The 19,951-nt window shown below is 42.5% G+C and overlaps 1 protein-coding gene across 3 annotated transcripts in view; it reads left to right on the top strand.

Moving 5' to 3' along the window:
* Nucleotides 1-19,951, top strand: part of inpp5a (inositol polyphosphate-5-phosphatase A) — a 499,011-nt gene that overhangs the window by 163,728 nt on the left and 315,332 nt on the right. For all 3 annotated transcript variants that reach the window (XM_080205594.1, XM_080205595.1, XM_080205596.1), the window contains exon 2: nucleotides 14,789-14,830. In XM_080205594.1, the coding sequence (XP_080061720.1) occupies nucleotides 14,789-14,830 (42 nt within the window). The remainder of the gene's footprint in view (nucleotides 1-14,788; nucleotides 14,831-19,951) is intronic.

Here is a 19,951-nt window from a genome sequence, read left to right as displayed (position 1 = left end):
AATTGTTAGCAGTCTCTGCTCTAGTCACAAGTTTTTGGGTTAAGACCTACTCAAGGACCCGAACATACTAATCAACCTGAGTGTTAGTACTAAGGAAGTGCACGGTCAGAGGTGTTACCTTTCAAATGAGACCTTAAGCTGTGGCCTCATCTGATCTCAGGCAAATGTAAAAGATTCAAGTGCTATTCCTTCAACTGAAGAGCGTTATTCCCAGTGTCCGGGCCAATATTGATCCCTCAACTGACATCACAAAAGCAGATTATTTGTCATTATCACATTGTTGCTCATGGGAATATGCTGTGTTTCTGGAATTACAACTGTGACCACATTTCAAAAATATTTCATTCATTAAAAAGTGCCTTGGGATGTCTAGTAGTCATTAACTGACTTTTGGGAATTGGTTAGCTCAGTTGGCTGGATGGCTGGTTTGTGATGCAGAGCATCGATTCAATTCCTGTACCAGCTGATGTTATTCATGAAAGCCCTGCCTTCTCAACCTTGTCCCTCGCCTGAGGTGTGGTGATCCTCAGATTAAATCAGTCACCTCTCCCCCCCTCAAAGGAAAGAGCAGCCTATGGCCATCTGAGACTATAGTAACTTTACTTGCTTTACTTCAGTTGTGAAAAGATCTATATACATGCATGTATTTTTTGAAATAGATCATGTGGTGATCTGAAAAGAATGGAAATTAGGGAGGAGCAAAAGGATATAGGATGCTGAAATTGGAATTCTCAGTAGAGGGATTGTATTTCTGTGATGCCTTTAATATAAAAAAAAATCCAAATTACTGTATTTCGTAGAATTCAGGGAAAAGAAATTCCAAATTAGAGATGGAGAAATTAAAGGAATGTTGAAATGTTTGCTTGAGCAAGTGTTAAATGGAAAAACATTTGCTTTTTGTACATGGCGACCAGTATAATGTGGCAGTATTAATAAAATTAACATTCAATTGTTAATTTAGAAAAAACTCCTGTCCAGTATATTTCCTTTCTGAATTAATAGAATTCTGATATTGTGTTGTATTGCATTTCTTAATGTCAATTCTTAACCTGTCCTGTATCTGCCTATGACCGCAAGGCTTCAGCGCTGAGGTTTCCATAGAAGGTGCTTAAACTTCATTTCATTCAAACTGTATTGTATCTTTCCTTAAATACATTTAAAGAGAGAAAGGTACCTCTTTGCACTTGTACAGCACCTTGTCACATTATTGTAATGCGTTAAAGTGCTTCACACATTGCAATTGCTTAAGTATGGGCTTTAACCTGGGCTATTTCAGGAGAAATAGAAGTGAAATCAGCCTCGATGACTCCTCTTATATTCTGTGCACCTCAATGCAGTGCGAATCAGTGAAGAAACACAGCAACTGCTACCAGGAATGCCATAACTGTCAGCTTTAAAGTTGTTGGACTGGAATTGATCATTGTTTGTGCTATTTGGCTGATATAAGCAACCTTCCATTTTAAACTTGGACAGATAAAGAGGTGGGAGCTGTAGTGTCAGTACATAAGGAAAGAGAGGTAGAGGTAGAGATTGATTTCCAACATCAGACAAGAGTTCTTTTTTCTGTGCATTCCTTGCTCAGAAAAGGGAGAGAGAAAGGTGTGGGTCAACCCTACTAACAATCTCTAGCGCTTTTCCTGTGCACTTTGACAATTGTGTAGATCTATCCCTTTCTACCACATATTTTACTGCCCTGCAGAGTGGAGCATCTACTCTAGCCTGGAATTTAAATATGAAGCTATTTAATATTTTGTCGGAGGGTCAACACATTTCAAATCCAGCTTTAAGCTACTTTAATGGTAAGATGCAGCCAGTATGGGCTCTGACTGTGGTAAGGTGCCACCATTACCCCCACCCCTTGAGGCTACTTCACATTAGTTTGTTTGAGCGACAGGCATCAACTTACAGTCATTACTTTGATATAAATTTCACAGCTGGAACTGCTTTGTACTTATGTGAAAATGACAATATAAATGCTGTCACCGCGTACTGTAGAGATTAACCTGGAACTGAGGGAGCTCCCTTGGGGTTACCAGCTGGAATTAAATGCTCTCTTGGAAGTTTCACCACATGAAGTGTCCGCAAACGTGAGCCATGAGTCGACCAACACATCTGTCCTTGTGCTGTGCTGCCTTCCTACCCTAACTGGAAAGCCAAATGACTCATTAACCAATGTTTGACTGTCACCCAACAGCCTTTTTCCACCATGTTCAATACTTTCATATCTGGTAAAAGAGGAACGTTCCAAGAAGAAGTCAAAAAAGGACAATTTTTTGGAATGTCCTGATGATTTTTCTCTAGGGTTGCACATAGCAATGTCCTGGGGATTAATCTTCGATTCCTGCAAACCCCAGGCCAATCCTGAAGGGTTGCGTGTATGAACACCCAAACATTCAAATGAGGAGCAGGAAGAGACCACCTTGAGCTTGCAGATCCTCCCACAAAAGGAAACATCGGCTGACATTCTCCTGTCATGCCCACTGCGGGAATCGTTACGGGCGTGACAGAAAATTTGGTTTGTAGAGCTTCAGCAGAAATTTCTACTTTTGGGGCATGCCAGGCCAGAGGACCCCATCCACCCTGTCTAGTCCCCTCAGGATCTTATCTGTTTCCATCAACTCACCTCTTACTCTTCTCAAGTCCAGCAGATACAAGCCCAGTCTTTCCTCATAAGACAACCCACGCATTCCAGGTATTAACATTGTAAACCTTGTCTGAATGGCATCAAACACATTTACATCTTTCTTTAAATTGGGAAACCTAAGCTCTTTTGATCCCTTCCATCTAAATAAATTTGCGTATTCTGCTATTTTTAGACAAAGAGGAAAAGATACTTTGCATGCCAGTCTCCACCTTTTCATTGTACTGCCTAATGACACCAGGTGGCTTGTCACTATAGCAGTAACTGAAACACGATCTTTTATGTCAGTATGTTTAGTCACAATAGTTGTCCGGCTTAACATTATTGTGTTACTACTGACAACACAAACAGAACGTACAGATGGCAAATTTCATAAAAAGAAAAATGCCGCTGCTCATTGTGCTTTTTTTAAAATCTAAAGTAAACTACAGTATTATTTAGATTATCTATAAATTATAAATGAAATGATCTTGTGTGTATCACACAGTTGCAACGATCCAAGGTAAAATATGCTCTGAATCAGTTTTTCCATGTACACAAGGATTAATGTAGACAGCCAGTGAACTCACTAGGTGAGGACTGAGCATGATTGATGTGAAAATTGTCACATCTCATTGTACGGCTGGCATTGGTTTTAATGTGCTTCCTGCGAGCCAGAATTGAATCCTTCTGCTAACTGCATGAAGCTGGAAACTGCAATTGATAGTTGAGGGTATTCATTCGGAGGTATGAGTGTGTACACACAGCGGGAAGGTGAAAGTATTTTCTAACATTTGCAATTGAAAGCACCTGGCTTGTCTAGAACTTTATGAATTGATTAGTGCCAAAAGCAAATGATTGTTTGGAGTTTTGTAGGTTTGATATGACTCGGGCCAATTTTCTTGGAATCCAGGTTTGAACGGCAGATGGTGAGATTTGAATTCAAAATATTGGAATTAAGAATTTACTGATGACCATTAAACCGTTGTCGATTTTTGGAAAAAAAATCCCGTCTAGTTCATGAATGCTCTTTAGGGAAGGAAATCTGCTGTCCTCATCTGATCTGGCCTACATGTGACTCCAGAGCCACAGCAATGTGGTTGACTCTCAACTGCCTTCGGACACCTAGGGATGGGTAATAAATGCTGGCCAGCATGTCCTAGGAATGAATTTTAAAAAAATGGCTATGATATAAGGTGTGCAACTTGGTAAATGGTTATGGCTCCCCTCTGCTCTTCACCCCTCCACCCCTCCAGTTCTCCAATACTATCAGTCAACAATAACCACATGCATTTTCTAGCACCATTTAATGTGGTAAAATGTCCCAACATGCTTCACAGACATTTATCGAACAGGATTTCACATTGAACCAGGGAGATATTCAGATTGGTGACCAAATGTTCAGTCAGAGAATAGGTTTTAAAGAATATTGCTAAAGAGGGAAGGAAGGTTTGGGAAAGGAACTCCAGAATACAGGGACCTAGGCGGCTGAAGGAACAGCTACTGAAAGCACAGATGCCAATGGTGAAGTGATGAAAATTAGAGATGCAACAAAAGATCAAAATTGATATATATCTGAGTGCTGTAAAACTGGAGGGAGTCGCAGAGATGGAGAAGGGTGCAGCTTCAGGGAGGGCGAGGAGCGGAGTTGCAGAGATGGAGAGGGGTGGAGTTGGAGGGAGGGGGAGGTGAGAGGAAGCTGCAGGGAGAGAGAGGGGGGAGGAAGCTGCAGGGATGGGGGGAGGGGGAGGAAGCTGGAGGGTTGGGGGGGAGGGGGAGGAGGAGGAAGCTGCAGGGATGGGGGGAGGGGGAGGAAGCTGCAGGGATGGGGGGAGGGAGAGGGAGCTGCAGGGATTGAGGGAGGGGGAGGAAGCTGCAGGGATTGGGGGGGGGGGAGGGGGAGGAAGCTGCAGGGATTGGGGGAGGGGGAGGGAGCTGCAGGGATGGGGGGAGGGGGAGGAAGCTGGAGGGATGGAGTTGGGGGAAAGCTTTGTCAGAAATAGAAAACGGGCAGCATAATTTTGAGGAAGGAGCAAGATGGGAGACCAGCCAGGAGAGTACTGGAATAGTTGTCTAGAGATAACAAAGGTGCGGATGAGGATTTTGGCTCCATGTGCGATGAGACATGGTTGGAGGCTGATATTATGGAGTTGGAAGTAGGTTATCTTGCTGATGGGGTGAATATGAGATTAGTTGAGGGTTCTACGAGGTCTGATTCAATCTCAGACGGTGACCAAGGAGAGAGATGAATTGGATCAAAGACTTAAATCCCAATGTCGGCCTAAATTCCATGTTAGGAGCCTGGAAGTGGCTGTGGCCATTGAAGATCATTGCCTGTGATATTCCCGGAGGAGGCCATGTAAGAAGCTGTCTCTGGGCGCTCCATCCAGTTAATAAAACCAGGTAGATCCAGAGGTCTATTGAGATATCCAGCCAGCAGCTTCGCCTTGAGAAGGTGGGCACTGCTGAGGCAGGCAGGGAACGGCAAAGATGCCTCAAGGTGGAGGCATTGAAAAAAATGGAGATAGGAGCTTTACTATTTTTATAGAATAATGATCCATCCAATAATTATATATTTACTGTGTCTGTCTGTCACTGTCCTGCATTTATTCCCTCTCCCTTTGGTGTAGCAATGAGTGGCTAGACAGGCAATCAAACAGCAAGATCCTCTCCCAAGCCAACATGTCCAATATAGTGGCACCAATCACTCAAAACCAGCTTTACTGGACTGGGCATATGGTTCCTATATATGACACCAGGCTCCTGGGCCAACTGCTCATGGCAGGAGATGCCCAGGAGGACAATGGAAATGCTTCAGGAATGGCCTCAAAATACCCCCAAGAAGGTCAAACATATCCGCTGTCTCATGGGAGACCCTGGCGTGTGATCAACGAGCACGAAGAAGGCCCCTTCAGGAACACACCGAGCACATTGCGAGTCCTTATCAGGGAACGTGCATATGTGAAGCTGAGGCGCCGGAAAGAGCTCAGCGTCTCATTTACCCGTCTGTTCAAACACCAGCTACCCTGCAAGTGGCAAAGTCTACAGATCATGCATGGATTTATCAGCCATCTCAAAACCCACTGGACTAAAGTGGAAGCAAGTTATCCTCGATCCCAAGACATTGCCTGAGAGAGAGAGCAAGTAGATAAGAGAGAGGAATGGGAGGCTACAGTTGATTTTACTATCCCTGGGACAGATTTGGGGTTCCCTCCCCCGAACCTAGTGGAGGAATGCACATATGAGAACATCTCCTAAAGGTAGCGCTGGGCTGTATCTTCTTCCCCTCTCCTCCGTGAAGTGGCTTGTGTACCATTACTCCCAGATTTGATTTATATTTGAAAGGTTTCTTGATGACTGTTTTGGTGGTTTAGTGATGTTCCATTTGCCAGAAATTCATAAAATTGAAAGGAATAATCTGACCGCACCGCTCCCTCCCCCACCCCCCCCGCAACATTTACCCCAGGGTCTCTATTTTCAGAGGATTAAGAATGGCTCAGAAAATGATTTTTCCATTTTAAATGCAGCATTTCAAATGTAATGCATTAAAAGGTTATTTTCACCGGGGAACCAGATTCTGAAATGGTTTGTAAGGGAAAAGAGGGTGAGTGCAGAGCTGAACAATTCATCACTCTCAGTATAGAAAAGAAAAACTGTCTCACGAGGTTGCATCAAACATATGCTGTTGTGGGCAAATTGAAAGATTTCCACTGAAAATAATTGAAGATTTTGGAACTTTGTAGCTTTTTAATACTTTGTTTTTGTTAAGCTCATTTAAGTGCTGGATGTTTGTGTTAGGGAACATCTGTTCATACTTCTCTGGGTCATACTTACACGAATATTAAAACCAATATTTCTTCAAAGTTATAGTGTTATCTGAGACATTTGGTGCCATGATGTGTGTCCATGACATTGAGTCATGTCCCCTGTTTATTTCTCTTATTGTAAAGGAATCAGATTCTTCAGGTGTGTTTCTATGGAGGTGGACGTGTTGAGACCTTGTTAATGTGGTGGCAGACGTGTTGTCAGTTCTATTTTATCCTCTGAGTTCGCGCTAGACTTGACTGATGCTGCTACACGCACAGACACACATACCTGCCCATAAATGTTCTGATGTGCCAGGCTATTGTCTTCCCCTTCTTCCCACACTGAGACACGTCCGCCAAAATAGCATAAAAACATGCCAAAAATGTAGAAATCTATGTACATGCCAAATAAAATGTTTATGTTGTTCTTGTCATTCATAATTTGCCTTCACATTAATAGCAGACTGATTGCTACAAGGGAGATTTAAACATGTGAATTTTTGGCCTGTTGCTTTTTATTGCCCTCATCATACCTGGGTTCTGGGGAGAAAGCGGGAAAGTGGAACTGATCCATTTCAGATCAGCCATGATCTTATTAAATGGCAGGGCAGGCTTGAAGAGCTAGATGGCCTACTCCTGCTCCTATTCCTTATGTTCTTAATTGTTTTTCCTCAATTCAATCGTGGGACATGGGTGCCGCTGGCTAGGCCCATTTATTGCCCATCCCTAGTTGCCCAAGGACAGTTGAGAGTCAACCACATTGCTATGGGCTCTGGAGTCACGTAGGCCAGACTGGGTGAGGACAACAGATTTCCTTCCCGAAAGGACGTTAGTGAACCAGATGGGTTTTTCTGGCAATCAACAATGGTTTCATAGTCTTCAATAGATTCTTAATTCCAGATATTTTTATTGAATTCAAATTCCACTATCTGCCGTGGTGGCATTAGAACCCGGATGGATCCCTTAATAAGTGTCAATGGATGGCTACCTGATATCTGAGTAAGTAGAGATGATTTTAAACTAAATAAAGGAATGATTCTAGAGGTGGGCACAGTAAGGAGTCTCACAACACCAGGTCTATTTGGTAGCAAAAGCCACTAGTTTTCAGAGCGCTGCTCCTTCATCAGGTAAGTGGGAGTTCTGTTCGCAAACAGGGCATATAAAGACACAAACTCAATTTACAAAATTGTGGTTGGAATGCAAGTCTTTACAGGTAATCAAGTCTTAAAGGTACAGACAATGTGAGTGGAGCGAGGGTTAAGCACAGGTTAAAGAGATGTGTATTTGTCTCCAGCCAGGACAGTTAGTGAGATTTTGCAAGCCCAGGCAAGTCATGGGGGTTACAGATAATGTGACATGAACCCAAGATCCCTATTGAGGCTGTCATCTCCAATGCCAGCATCTCAAATTTAGAGATAGAGTACGTAGACTTACAAAGCAAAAGGACATTGCAGCATTGCAAGGCAATGATACCTTGAACATGACAGGAAGGGAGAGTGTACAAACATTTTTTATAAAAGCAGAAAATAGGGTCAAAAACTGGAAAATGATTAAAAAAGCAAAATAAATGGCTCTATACATAAATGCTTGTGTATTTGGTACAAAATAAATGAGAAGGTGCAAATTGAGGTTAATAGGTATGGTCTTATAACCATTGCAGAGACATGGTTGCATGGGAATTAAATACTTTGGGGTATGTGAGTTTTCATAAAGACAGACAGGAAGGAAAGGGTGGTGGGTAGCTTTGTTCGTATAAGACGGAGTAAGCACATTAGCAAAAACTTATTTTGGATCAGAAGGTGTGGAATCCATATGGTGGATGTAAGAAAAAGCACGGGGAAGAAGACACTTGTGGGAGCAGTCTATAGTTCCCCTAAACAATACCTATACTGCAGCATGGTGAATAAATCAGGAGATAATGAGAGTATGTTTAAAAAAAAGGCAGTATTTAATCATGAGTAACTTTAATCATCATTTGGATTGGGAAAATCAAATTGGCAGAGGTAGTCATGAGAAAGAATTCATAGAGCATATTCAGGACAATTTCCTAGAACAGTATGTTGTGGATCCAACCAGCAAAAGATAACCAAAAACATCATAAGAAGAAAATAAACTACGATGGTAAACTAGCAAGTAATATAAAAGCTCCTTTAATTACATAAAAAGGAAGGGAGAGGCCCTTTAGAGAATGAGACTGTGGAAGTAATAATGAGGAACCAGGAAATGGCAGAGGAGTTAAATAAATATTTTGCGTCAGTCTTCACAGTAGCAGACGCTAATAGCATTCCAAATATACTAAATAATCAAGGGGCTGGAGTGGGGGAGGGTATAGATACAATACTGACACTGGAGAAAAAGTACGAGGGAAACTAATGGGACTGAAGGCCGATAAGTCCCTTGGACCTGATGTGTTGCATCGTAGGCTATTAAAGGAAGTAGTTACAGGGATAGTGGATACACTGGTAGTAATCTTCCAAGAACCTTAAGTTCTGGGAAAGTCCCAGAGGATTGGTAGTTTCCCAATGTAATCCACTTTTCCAAAAGGTTAGAGAATAAACAGATAATGATAGGCCAGATAGCTTAACATCTTTCATTGGGAAAATGTTAGAGTCTATCCTAAAGGATGTAACAGAGGAACATTTAGAAACACATAATATAAGCAAACAGTGAGCAGATGAAGGGGAACCAGTAGATATAATATACTTGGATTTCCAGAAAGCATTCAATAAGGTTTGACACAAAAGGCTACTTAATAAAACAAGGATCCATGGTTATTAGGGGTAGAATATTGGCATTGATGGAGGATTGGCTAACTAATAGAAGACAGGGAGTTAAGAAGGGCATTTTTAAGATGGCAACCTGTAACTAGTGGAGTAGCACAGGGATCAGTGCTGGAGCCACAGTTTTTTATGATGTGTATTAATGACTTGGACGAGGGAAATGAATGTGCTGTTACCAAGTTTGCGAATTACACAAATAGAAGACAGGTGGTGAGGATGACGCAAAGAATCAACAGAGGGATAGAAGCAAATTACTGCGAATGCTGGAATCCGAAATCAAAAGAGAAAATGCTGGAAAATCTCAGCAGGTCTGGGAGAAGAGAAAAGAGCTAACATTTTGAGTCCAGATGACCCTTTGTCAAAGCTGCAAATCAACAGAGGGATATTGACTGGTTAAGTGAGTGGGCAAAAGCTTGGCAGGTGGAATGTAATGTAGGAAAATGTAAAGTTGTGCACTTTGGTAGGAAGAATAAAGGAGTTGAATATTATTTAAGTGGAGGAAGACTGTAAAGCTGCAACACAGAGGGATTTGGAGGTCCTTATGCATAAATAATAAAAAGCTAGCATGCACATTCAGCATGTATTTAGGAAGGCAAGTGGAATGTTGGTCTTTATTTCATAGGGAAGACTTGTTGAAACTATATAAGGCACTAGTTAAACTGGACCTGCAATACTGTGAACAGTTTTGGGTCCCCTTATCTAAGGAAAGCTATCTGGGCAATGGAGGCAGTTCAGAGAAGATTCACTGGATTGATCCCAGGCATGGGGAGAGGTTGAGTAGGTTGGGACTGTACTCACTGGAGGTAAGAAGAATGAGAGCTGACATTGAATCATATAGGATTCTCGGGGGCTTAACAGGATAGATATTGAGAGCCTGTTTCCCCCTGGAACCATAGGGGCGGCACGGTAGCACAGTGGTTAGCACTGCTGCTTCACAGCTCCAGGGACCTGGATTTGATTCCCGGCTCGGGTCACTGTCTGTGTGGAGTTTGCACATTCTCCTCATGTCTGCTTGGGTTTCCGCCGGGCGCTCCGGTTTCCTGCCACAGTCCAAAGATGTGCAGGTTAGGTTGATTGGCCATGCTAAAAAAAATTGCCTCTTAGTGTACTGGGATGTGTAGGTTAGAGGGATTAGTGAGTAAATGTGTAGGGATAGGGCCTGGGTGGGATTGTGGTCGGTGCAGACTCGATAGGCCGAAGGGCCAGTTTCTGCACTGTAGGCTTCTACGTTCTATGTTCATAGAACCTCAACAGTGCAGAAAGAGGCCATCCGCCCCTTTGTAAGTCTGCACTGACTCTCTGAAACAGCATCTTACCCAGGCCCATACACGTACTTTGTGTGGGGAATGGGAAGATGTATTTTCAAAATTTACCATTGCTGCATGTTTTGGCTGGTGTATTGATGATACACAGGGCAAGTTTATACTCTATCGAATATTTGGGTAGACAACAGACAGTGATGGAAGTTGAACTGAGAACAAGAGAACTCCCATGTCACATTACTCATCTGATTCCTGGCAATCATCATTTAGGATGACCTAATTAAATCTATCTTGGTGTTATTGAGGATTAACTGTACATTCTCAATCACTTCAGTGCTGTTCTTTCCAGCTTGCATGACTACCTCTTAAAACTAAAATATAAAGTGACATTGATATAACTTCCATGTTCTGTACACTATTCAATGCTGCAGAATATGGATTGATAGCATTTAGTATGATATATATATATGCTAAAAGTGATGACAAGCACAATGAGTTAATGACAATTACCAAGATGTCTGCCAAAGACAGATTATGCTGGAATCCAGCAGCACATCAAGACGTTTTGAGTGGGTGTCTTCAAACATCGTAACCTGACTGTTTTGAATCTCGTTTCTGCGTATTTCCAACATTTCCCGTTTCCCTTTTGAATTTCCAGTACTTTGAGGACTCCCTGCTATCTTTCTAACTCCACAGGCAATGTTGCAGTTTTTTAGCTAATGCTTTTACGCAGCTAATCCAGTCCCACTCCTGCAGCTAGTATAACATTTTGAAGATGCGAATTTTGCACTTCTTTAGTATCCAGAAAATTAGTTAAGGCATGAATTCAAAAAAGATTTTCTGAAGTAATTTGCCGTATGTATGTTTTATTTTTGTGAAATGCATATTGTGCGAAGTTTGCATGCTCTCCCTCTGTCTGCGTGGGTTTCCTTCATGTGCTCCAGTTTCCTTCCACACTGCAAAGATGTGGCGGTCAGGTTGATTGGCCATGCAAGATTGCCCCTTAGTGTCAGGGGGACTAGCAGGGTAAAAATGTGGGGTTATGGGGATAGGGCCTAGGTGGGATTGTTATCGGTGCAGGCTCGATGGGCTGAATGGCCTCTCTCTGCATTGTATGGATTTTATGATTCTACAGTTCTACCTTCCCTCTGCCACCCCCAGTTCTTCTGTGGGGAATAATACTGAGCTGTACAGGTGACATCCAGAATCCATGTGAAAAGTGGATTCAATCTCTAATGTCTGTGGATCTTGGCATGAACCACTTCCACAGAATAGAAATGCAATAGAAAGTTTCTGTATTATGCAACAAGTCCGCAGCATCTGAACAGAAAGGAAACAGGTTAGGTTTCAGACAAATAAATATCTTCTGACAAAACGTCGGACTCTGAAATGTTATCCTGCCTATATTGACTTTTACAAGGCCCTCAGTGTGGGCCTCTTAACAGATGAGCTCACTGACTGAGACAGTAATGGATTGCCCAATCAAGGAGTCCTGCAGGTGTACATAACGTGTGTGTCAGGATCCCTGGCACGCTGGGTTAATACTCTACGAAGAAATACCTACCTGAGTGTAGCTGATCTGTAAATAGATCTAAACTTGGTGAAGGGTCACCGGGCTTGGAAAAGTTATTTCGTTGCCTTTTGTTCTTTTCAGATATTGGTGGGTTTGCTGCCTATTTCTGGCAGTTTCTGTTTTATTTCAGATTTCCGATATTGGAAACATAGGGATTGCTCGACAGAAGAATCCCAAGCTCCATCTAGTTCTCCATCTACCATTTTGGTAGCCATGTGATACAATCGTAATGGAGTTGTTAACTAATTGGGCTGATCAATCTTTGTCAATTCAATATACCTGTTTTTGTTTTATTTTTAATCCCCAAAGAAAAATTAGAGGGCAGAGGAAAGGTTAAATAATTTCAATCGTGCACTCTTGCCCCCGACCTAGCTTAGCTTCTTGCATACTGACTCCAGAATGGATACTGTCCTGGATAAAGTAAAAGACTGTATTACAAATGTCACCATAATTAACATGTGCTCGCCAGCACACTTGATGTGCTCGCCAGCACACCTAGAAAAGAATGGTTTGTTAGAGCGGATGCAGCACGGATTCGTGAAGGGGAGGTCGTGTTTGACGAATTTATTGGATTTCTATGAGGATGTGACTAGTGTGGTAGACAGAGGGGAATCGGTGGATGTGGTGTTTCTCGATTTTCAAAAGGCGTTTGATAAGGTGCCGCACAAAAGGTTGCTTCAGAAGGTTAGGGTGCATGGAGTTGGGGGTAAGGTGTTAGTGTGGATAGAGGATTGGTTGTCTAATAGGAGACAGAGAGTTGGTATCAATGGGTGCTATTCGGATTGGTGGTTGGTGACTAGTGGAGTGCCGCAGGGATGGTGCTGGGGCCTCAGCTATTTACCATTTATATAGATGATCTGGAGGAGGGGGCTGAGTGTAGGGTAACGAAATTTGTTGATGACACAAAGATGAGTGGAAAAGCAAATTGTGGGGAGGGTGTGGAAAGTCTGCAGAGGGATCTGGATAGGCTGAGCGAGTGGGCGAGGACCTGGCAGATGGAGTACAATGTTAGCAAGTGTGAGGTTATCCATTTTGGCAGAAATAATAGTAGGAGGGATTACTATTTAAAGGGCGAAAAGCTGCAGCATGCTACAGTGCAGAGGGACCTGGGGGTCCTTGTGCATGAGTCGCAAAAACCCAGTCTGCAGGTGATCAGGAAGGCAAATGGGATGCTGGCCTTTATAGCGAGGGGGATAGAATATAAAAGCAGGGAGGTCTTGCTGCAACTGTACAGGGCACTGGTGAGGCCACAGCTGGAGTACTGAGTGCAGTTTTGGTCGCTGCACTCGCGCAAGGATATTTTGGCCTTGGAGGGAGTGCAGAGGAGGTTCACTAGGCTGATACCGGAGTTGAGGGGGTTGGACTACGAAGAGAGACTAAATAGACTGGGTCTGTACTCGTTGGAGTTTAGAAGGATGAGGGGGGATCTTATAGAGATGTATAAGATAATGAAAGGGATGGATAGGGTAGAGGTAGAGAGATCCTTCCTGCTCAGAAAGGACAGCAGGACTAGAGGGCACAGCCTCAAGATAAGGGGAGGGCAGTTTAGAACGGAGTTGAGGAGGAACTTCTTCACTCAAAGGGTGGTGAATCTCTGGAATTCTCTGCCCGTTGAAGTGTTGGAGGCTACCTCGCTAAATATATTTAAGTCACGGGTAGATAGGTTTTTGACAGACAAGGGAATTAAGGGTTATGGGGAGAAAGCGGGAAAGTGGAACTGATCCACTTCAGATCAGCCATGATCTTATTGAATGGCGGGGCAGGCTCGAGGGGCTAGATGGCCTACTTCTGCTCCTATTTCTTATGTTCTTATGATAAGGAGGCAATGATTTCAATGCAGATGTGACTGCCTGGCCTGGCTAACTGAAACAGGTTTTTTATTTATAGAGAGGCACTGGAAAATTTGAAGAAATGATGGTTTAGATAGTTTAACTGTCTGTTGGTATAATCACCTTAATGAGTCTAGTAATTTTACCATCAATATGCACTATTAAGGCTAACAACCATATGATTATGATAAATCATATTTTATTCAGCACTGTATTTGTTTAGAATAAGAGTGTTTTTTATATGTGCTGCAATATTTAATAATACTGCCCTGATCAACATTTCAAGTTGAGGCACAGGGCAGCACTGTGGTGAGCATTACTGTCTCACAGCGCCAGGAAGCTGGGTTCGATTCCTGGCTTGGATCATTGTCTGTGTGGAGTTTACACGCTCTCACCATATCTGTGTGGGTTTCCTCTGGGTGCTCTGGTTTTCTTCCACAGTCCGAAAAACATTCAGGTTAGGTGCACTGACCCGACTCAGTTCTCTCTATGTGCCCTAATAGAGTGTGGCGACTTGGGGATTTTCACAGAGACATCATTGTTAATGTAAGCCTGCTTGTGACACTAATAAATAACTTAAACTTGGCTGAACCATATCCTGGATGTACCGAACCTTCATTTGAAGCAATGCTGCATTACCCAATCAGTCCCAAATATTCTCCCTTAAGACTGAGAAACTGAACATTCTCAGGGAAATTGGAAAGCAGACACTTTCTGGTTTTAAGTTGAAGCGCGTTGGTTTTTAGTACAGGGTGTACTTGTTCCATCTGGATTAAATAATCATAATTTTCATTTTAGCTCTTGTACTCAAAAATTAAATAAAAGGTCTCATCATAAGAGGACAAGTTATGACAGCATTGTACTGCAGGTGAATTTTCTGAACAATGTATTTATTCATTTTTATCTTGTGTTTTGCAGCCTGAAAGTCTCCAAAAGAACTGGCTTCGAGAGTTTTATCAGGTAGGAATGCTTGCAAACGGTATTGAATGTTCTCCTCTACAGTGTTTCAGCATTCACTGAAAGCACTAAGGATGAAATTAGAATTCACAACTGAAAGATATTCTATACGTTATTGGTTTGAAGAAGGAAAATCATTGTCTTGTTTGAAAGTGATACTTTTTCGGTGGAGGATGGTCAAGTTTAGCTTAATTGGTAACATAACGTTTTATTCTGTAACCTGCGAATATTTTCTTTTGACTTATCCTGCAAGTACTGGAGCCCAAGATTAGAACTGATCAGCGGTTTGTCCGAGCAGAGCAGGCTCCTAAAGAGGAGTGTTATTACTCACATTGGAGAATTTGCTCTGAAGGTGACCTCTTCCTAATTAGACTTTTTTCCATTCTTTCTGTAAAAAGGCACTGACTCAATTAAGCTTACTCAGTGTTGAAACCACAATTCCCGTGCTTATGAAATTTTACTGGTAAGGACTGACTGTGTTAAAAAAGATCTTCCCCCTGTTACCGAGGCCTATATAAGGTTGAATTTTAAAAGGTCTGCTTCACAGTGTATTAACCGGCATTAGTTTATGTCCACTAGTCATCTGTCGCAGATACTAAATGTCTCGTTTCTGTTTGAACCACTCAGACATCGCTTCTGTATCTCTTCAAGATCAACTGTTTTCATTTGATTCTATTTGCTCTCCCATTTAGTGCCAGGAGTGGTGTGGAGCTCAAGAGACAGATCTCTCGCAGTTCGACCACTGACAGTGCTTAGCTGTAATGGCCTCACTTTCAATGGAGAACTGAATGTAATTTGGATTAACATTTTATTGTTAGAGTTTGACAACTTGAAGCATTAAAGGGAGCATATGATTGTAAGCTGCAGATTATGTAAGTAGCTGAGGCACATTAAACAACTGCAAGTTATGTGATGTGTAGCGTGGGCAAAGCTGACATGTTGCATTCCCATTATGTGTCGACAGAAAAAGATTTCATTTACCTCTCAAAAGGTAGAATGTAATGAATTTGACAAATTTACCAATGAACTGAAATAATGCAGTATGAAGTGGCGTCTTCGGGGACACGGTGCTATGGGCGGTGGCACAGTGGTTAGCACTGCTGCCTCACAACGCCAGGGATGTGGGTTTGATTCCTGGCTTGGGTCACTGTGTATGGAGTTTGCACATTCTCCCCGCCTATGTGTGGGTTTCCTCCAGGTGCTCTGGTTTCTTCCCTCATTCTGAAAGACGTGCTAGTTAAGTGCATTAGCCATGCTGAACTCTCCCTCAGTGTACCCAAACAGGTGCCGGAATGTGGCGACTAGGAGATTTTCTCAGTAACTTCATTGCAGTGTTAATGTAAGCCTAGTTGTGACACTGATAAATAAACTTTAATAACTTTAAACATTTGATTAAACCAAGAAAATCCACATTGTGGGACTACCAAGGCTTTCTTTTCTCAAATTCTGCTTTGTTTTTCTGCTGCTCTTAGCAGCAGTATCAATATCAGTTAGAGTTCAAATCACGAGCACGATCTATCATGTTCCATTCCCAGTTTTAATATTATTGCCTGTGTGTAATTCTGTGTGATGAATGTTATACCTTGGTCTGGTTAATGCATCCAGCAATCTACAGAAGCCTCTGATACCATACAGCTGACGCACTCGTGGATTTCTTCGGCCAAGGCGGGTTTAATGATGAATGGATTGTCCTGCATATTTTAAGTCAATTGCCTTTAAGAGGGCATTGTGCAAAAATGGATTGAAATATGTTTTTAAAGATGCAGACAGATTCAGACATCTTTCTCAGTTACTCTTAGCACTATCTGCAGCCTATATGCCCCAGCAATGCCAGGCTTTATTGCTGGTATTTCATAAGTTAACTCTGGTTGAAATAATTAATGTTACAGACTGGAGAGGCATCTGCAGGCTTAGACATGTTGCTGTGAAACTTTTGATAGGCTGAGCTAGGATCTCAAGGTACATGCATTGCAACTGGGGATCTTATAGAGACATATAAGATAATGAAGGGGATAGGTAAGGTAGAAGTAGAGAGATTCTTCCCGCTTAGAAAGGATAGCAGAACTAGAGGGCAGAGCCTCAAAATAAGGCGGGGGGGGGGGTGGCAGTTTAGATCGGAGTTGAGGAGGAACTTCTTCGCTCAAAGGGTGGTGAATCTCTGGAATTCCCTGCCCACTGAAGTGGTGGAAGCTACCTCACTGAATATATTCAGCGAGGTAGATAGGTTTCTGATAGACAAGGGAATTAAGGGTTATGGGGAGAAAGCGGGAAAGTGGAACTGATCCACTTCAGATCAGCCATGACCTTGTTGAATGACGGGGCAGGCTCGAAGGGCTAGATGGCCTACTGCTGCTCCTATTTCTTATGGTCAGATGCTCAGAGACACTGGGAGGTGGTCATTGAAAGGGGCAAGTTCAGGAATTTGCAGGATCAATGTGCATTGCCTCAGCAAAATAAAATTGAGACAGGCCTGATATACTGGAATAGATAGATACTGGATAGATAGAGTAAGACAGCAGAGTTATATCTTCATATTGCCACCTCGCAAGATCAGATTACACAATATGACAGATCCCACAGTTTTAGTTGTGGTTGGAGGAATGAATAACAGGTGTTCTGCACTATTACCTATTAAAATATATTCAAATGCTTCATCTAGATAATACAGAGAACACAGATTTATCCAGAGGCTTTAATATATTAAAATATCCCAAGTTGTTCCTCAGGAACAGCATCAAGTAAGATTTAGCACCAAGGATTTTATGGTCTCCCCACTACCACCAGCGAGAACAGAGAATTTGGCGCTCGGCCAAATAGCCATTCACTGGAGCGGGCCCAGAGAATCCCGACCCAAAGATTGATGACCAAATGCTTGTTCAGGAAGATAGATTTGAAAGGGTGTCCTGAAGGAGGAAAGAGGTTTAGTTCCAGAGCGCAGGGTCCATACAACAGAGGGTTGCCAATGATAGAGTGATTAAAATTGGGAATTCTTAAGAGGTGAGAGTTGGAACAGTGCAGGTTTCTCTGAGGGTTTTATTACAGAATTAGAGAGGGGAAAAGCCATGGAGGGATTTGAAAATAAAGCTGTGCATTTGAAAATCAAAACTTTGCAGGGAACCATTAAGGACCAGCGAGCACAGTGGGTGTGATTGATGAATGAAACTTGGTGCAAGTCATTACACAGGCAGCAATTTTGGATGAGCTTATATTCATAGAGGGAAGAACGTGAGGCCTGGCCAGGAGCAAATTTGAACATTCCAGCCTAGAAGTTACAGTGGCATGGGTGAGGGTTTCAGCAGCAAATACATCCCACTGAGGAGGAGTTGGGTGGCGTTTGCAGAGGTGCATACTTGTGTTTTGCGAATGGCACAGAAGAGTGGTTAGAGCTAATTTCGTCCAGCTTCATACTTAATCAGGATCTTACGAAATGTTACAAAGGAATGAACAAGAAATAAATGTGACAAGCGGAAACCCCAAGCATTTGGATATATTTGCTGGAAACCTCCAAGCTTCTGTGTGGATGGGATTCTCCGGTGCAGCTCCAGTGAAGGGAGTCTTGGCTGAGCACCAAATTCTCCATTCTCGCTGACGGCAGGGTGGGAAGAATGTGACCAGAAAATCCCATCCATTGCATATTTTAATATACATATTTAATATATGGTTGCTCTTGTGGCAATCGCATGATTTTCGAAGTAGGAGGATCATCACAGTACACAGTACAACAGTGACAAATGGGTTTAGATAAATAATAATGTTGTGACTTGTAGTAGCTTTGTTTGGCAGTTCTCTTATCTCTGTAGAAAAGGTTATGGTTTTATTGAAAACCCCTTCATGACTTGAGTGTGTAACCTAGAGTGTAACTTTAGCGCAGTGCAGTGGGAAGTGAGCTGGTTATGCTTTCCTGCAGATAAGATACAAAATGGAGGTCTGTCTCAATGTTTTGGTGAATACATGTTAAGCCTTATGGCACTGTATGAAGGAAAGTGTACATTTCTTTCAGTGTTGTCGCCCAACATTTCTCTCTTCAAGCACCAACAGCAAACAGGACAGATGAGTTGATCATTCTTTTTGTTGCTGTTTGTGGGATGAGCTGCATGGAAACTGGCAGTTACTTTGCCTGGCTGTAACTACTCACTGTACGTTGCAAAATCAGCATATTCGAGATGAAGCAGTTTGTGATATTTTGTGAGAACAATCAATATTGTGGGCCCAGGATTTGCAGTCAAAATAACTTTGAGTCTAAGAGGTGTTTCTTTTTTAATGCATAAACATTCATGCCAAATTCAGCAAAGGGTGGTAATTAAGTGGGGAAATCCAACAAACGCAGTTTCAAAGTTACAGTTGCAAAGGTTATCTCTGTTTGGCACACTATAGAACTGTATGTTGAATGGTGTGACGTTGCTGTTCCAGCATGATGGGTATGAGCCAATTTTGTACTCGCGTGATATACATGAACCAACTTTGCCACAGAAAATTAGAGTTGGTCTGAAGTGACACAAGGAGCTTGTTTAAAGTCATATAAAGCCTGTGCACCTCACCTGACCTGGATGAGCTGCCAGAGATTCTTTTGATATCTTGCTAATTGTTGTTCAATTATTCATTCAATTGTTCTGACACAGAAAATTGGCCATTACAAATGAGGAGTCTCATTTCTTCAATTCCTTCAGTCATTGCTGGATAATTAAATGTTTTTCCTGCCACTTCCTGCTCAGCCCTTCTGCTGTTAATTTCACCAACCTTCAGCCTGATTGGTTAAGGAGATACGCTGCTGGCCCTGTTCATTTCAAATGTTGGACATCCTGTTTCCCTCACTGTGATCCATTCGCACTCTTGGCAATAGTGACCAGCTGCCGGGATCAGCCGGTCCACACTGACAGTGAACCCCTGTGTGAACAATGGGAAACCCTGCTGACAGTGGCAGGACTGGAAGGTTGTATTGCTGGCCATTGGCGGGCCACCTCCACCACCGCGCAATATCATCAGGATTATAATGGGCACGCAAAAGGGGCTGTTTGTTGCCCTGCTACTGCAAATTATGGTCATGTCTCTTTCTTTGACATGCAAGGAAGAACTTGTGTAACCATCAAAAGAATTTTCAACTGGAACACTAGCTTGTGTACAAAT

This window comes from Carcharhinus amblyrhynchos, chromosome 17 (assembly GCF_965287045.1).
Source record: "Carcharhinus amblyrhynchos chromosome 17, sCarAmb.v2.hapA, whole genome shotgun sequence".
NCBI classification, from domain to species: Eukaryota; Metazoa; Chordata; class Chondrichthyes; order Carcharhiniformes; family Carcharhinidae; genus Carcharhinus; species Carcharhinus amblyrhynchos.
The sequence above is the reverse complement of the archived record's forward strand: the minus strand, read 5'-3'. Positions and strand labels throughout refer to the sequence as shown.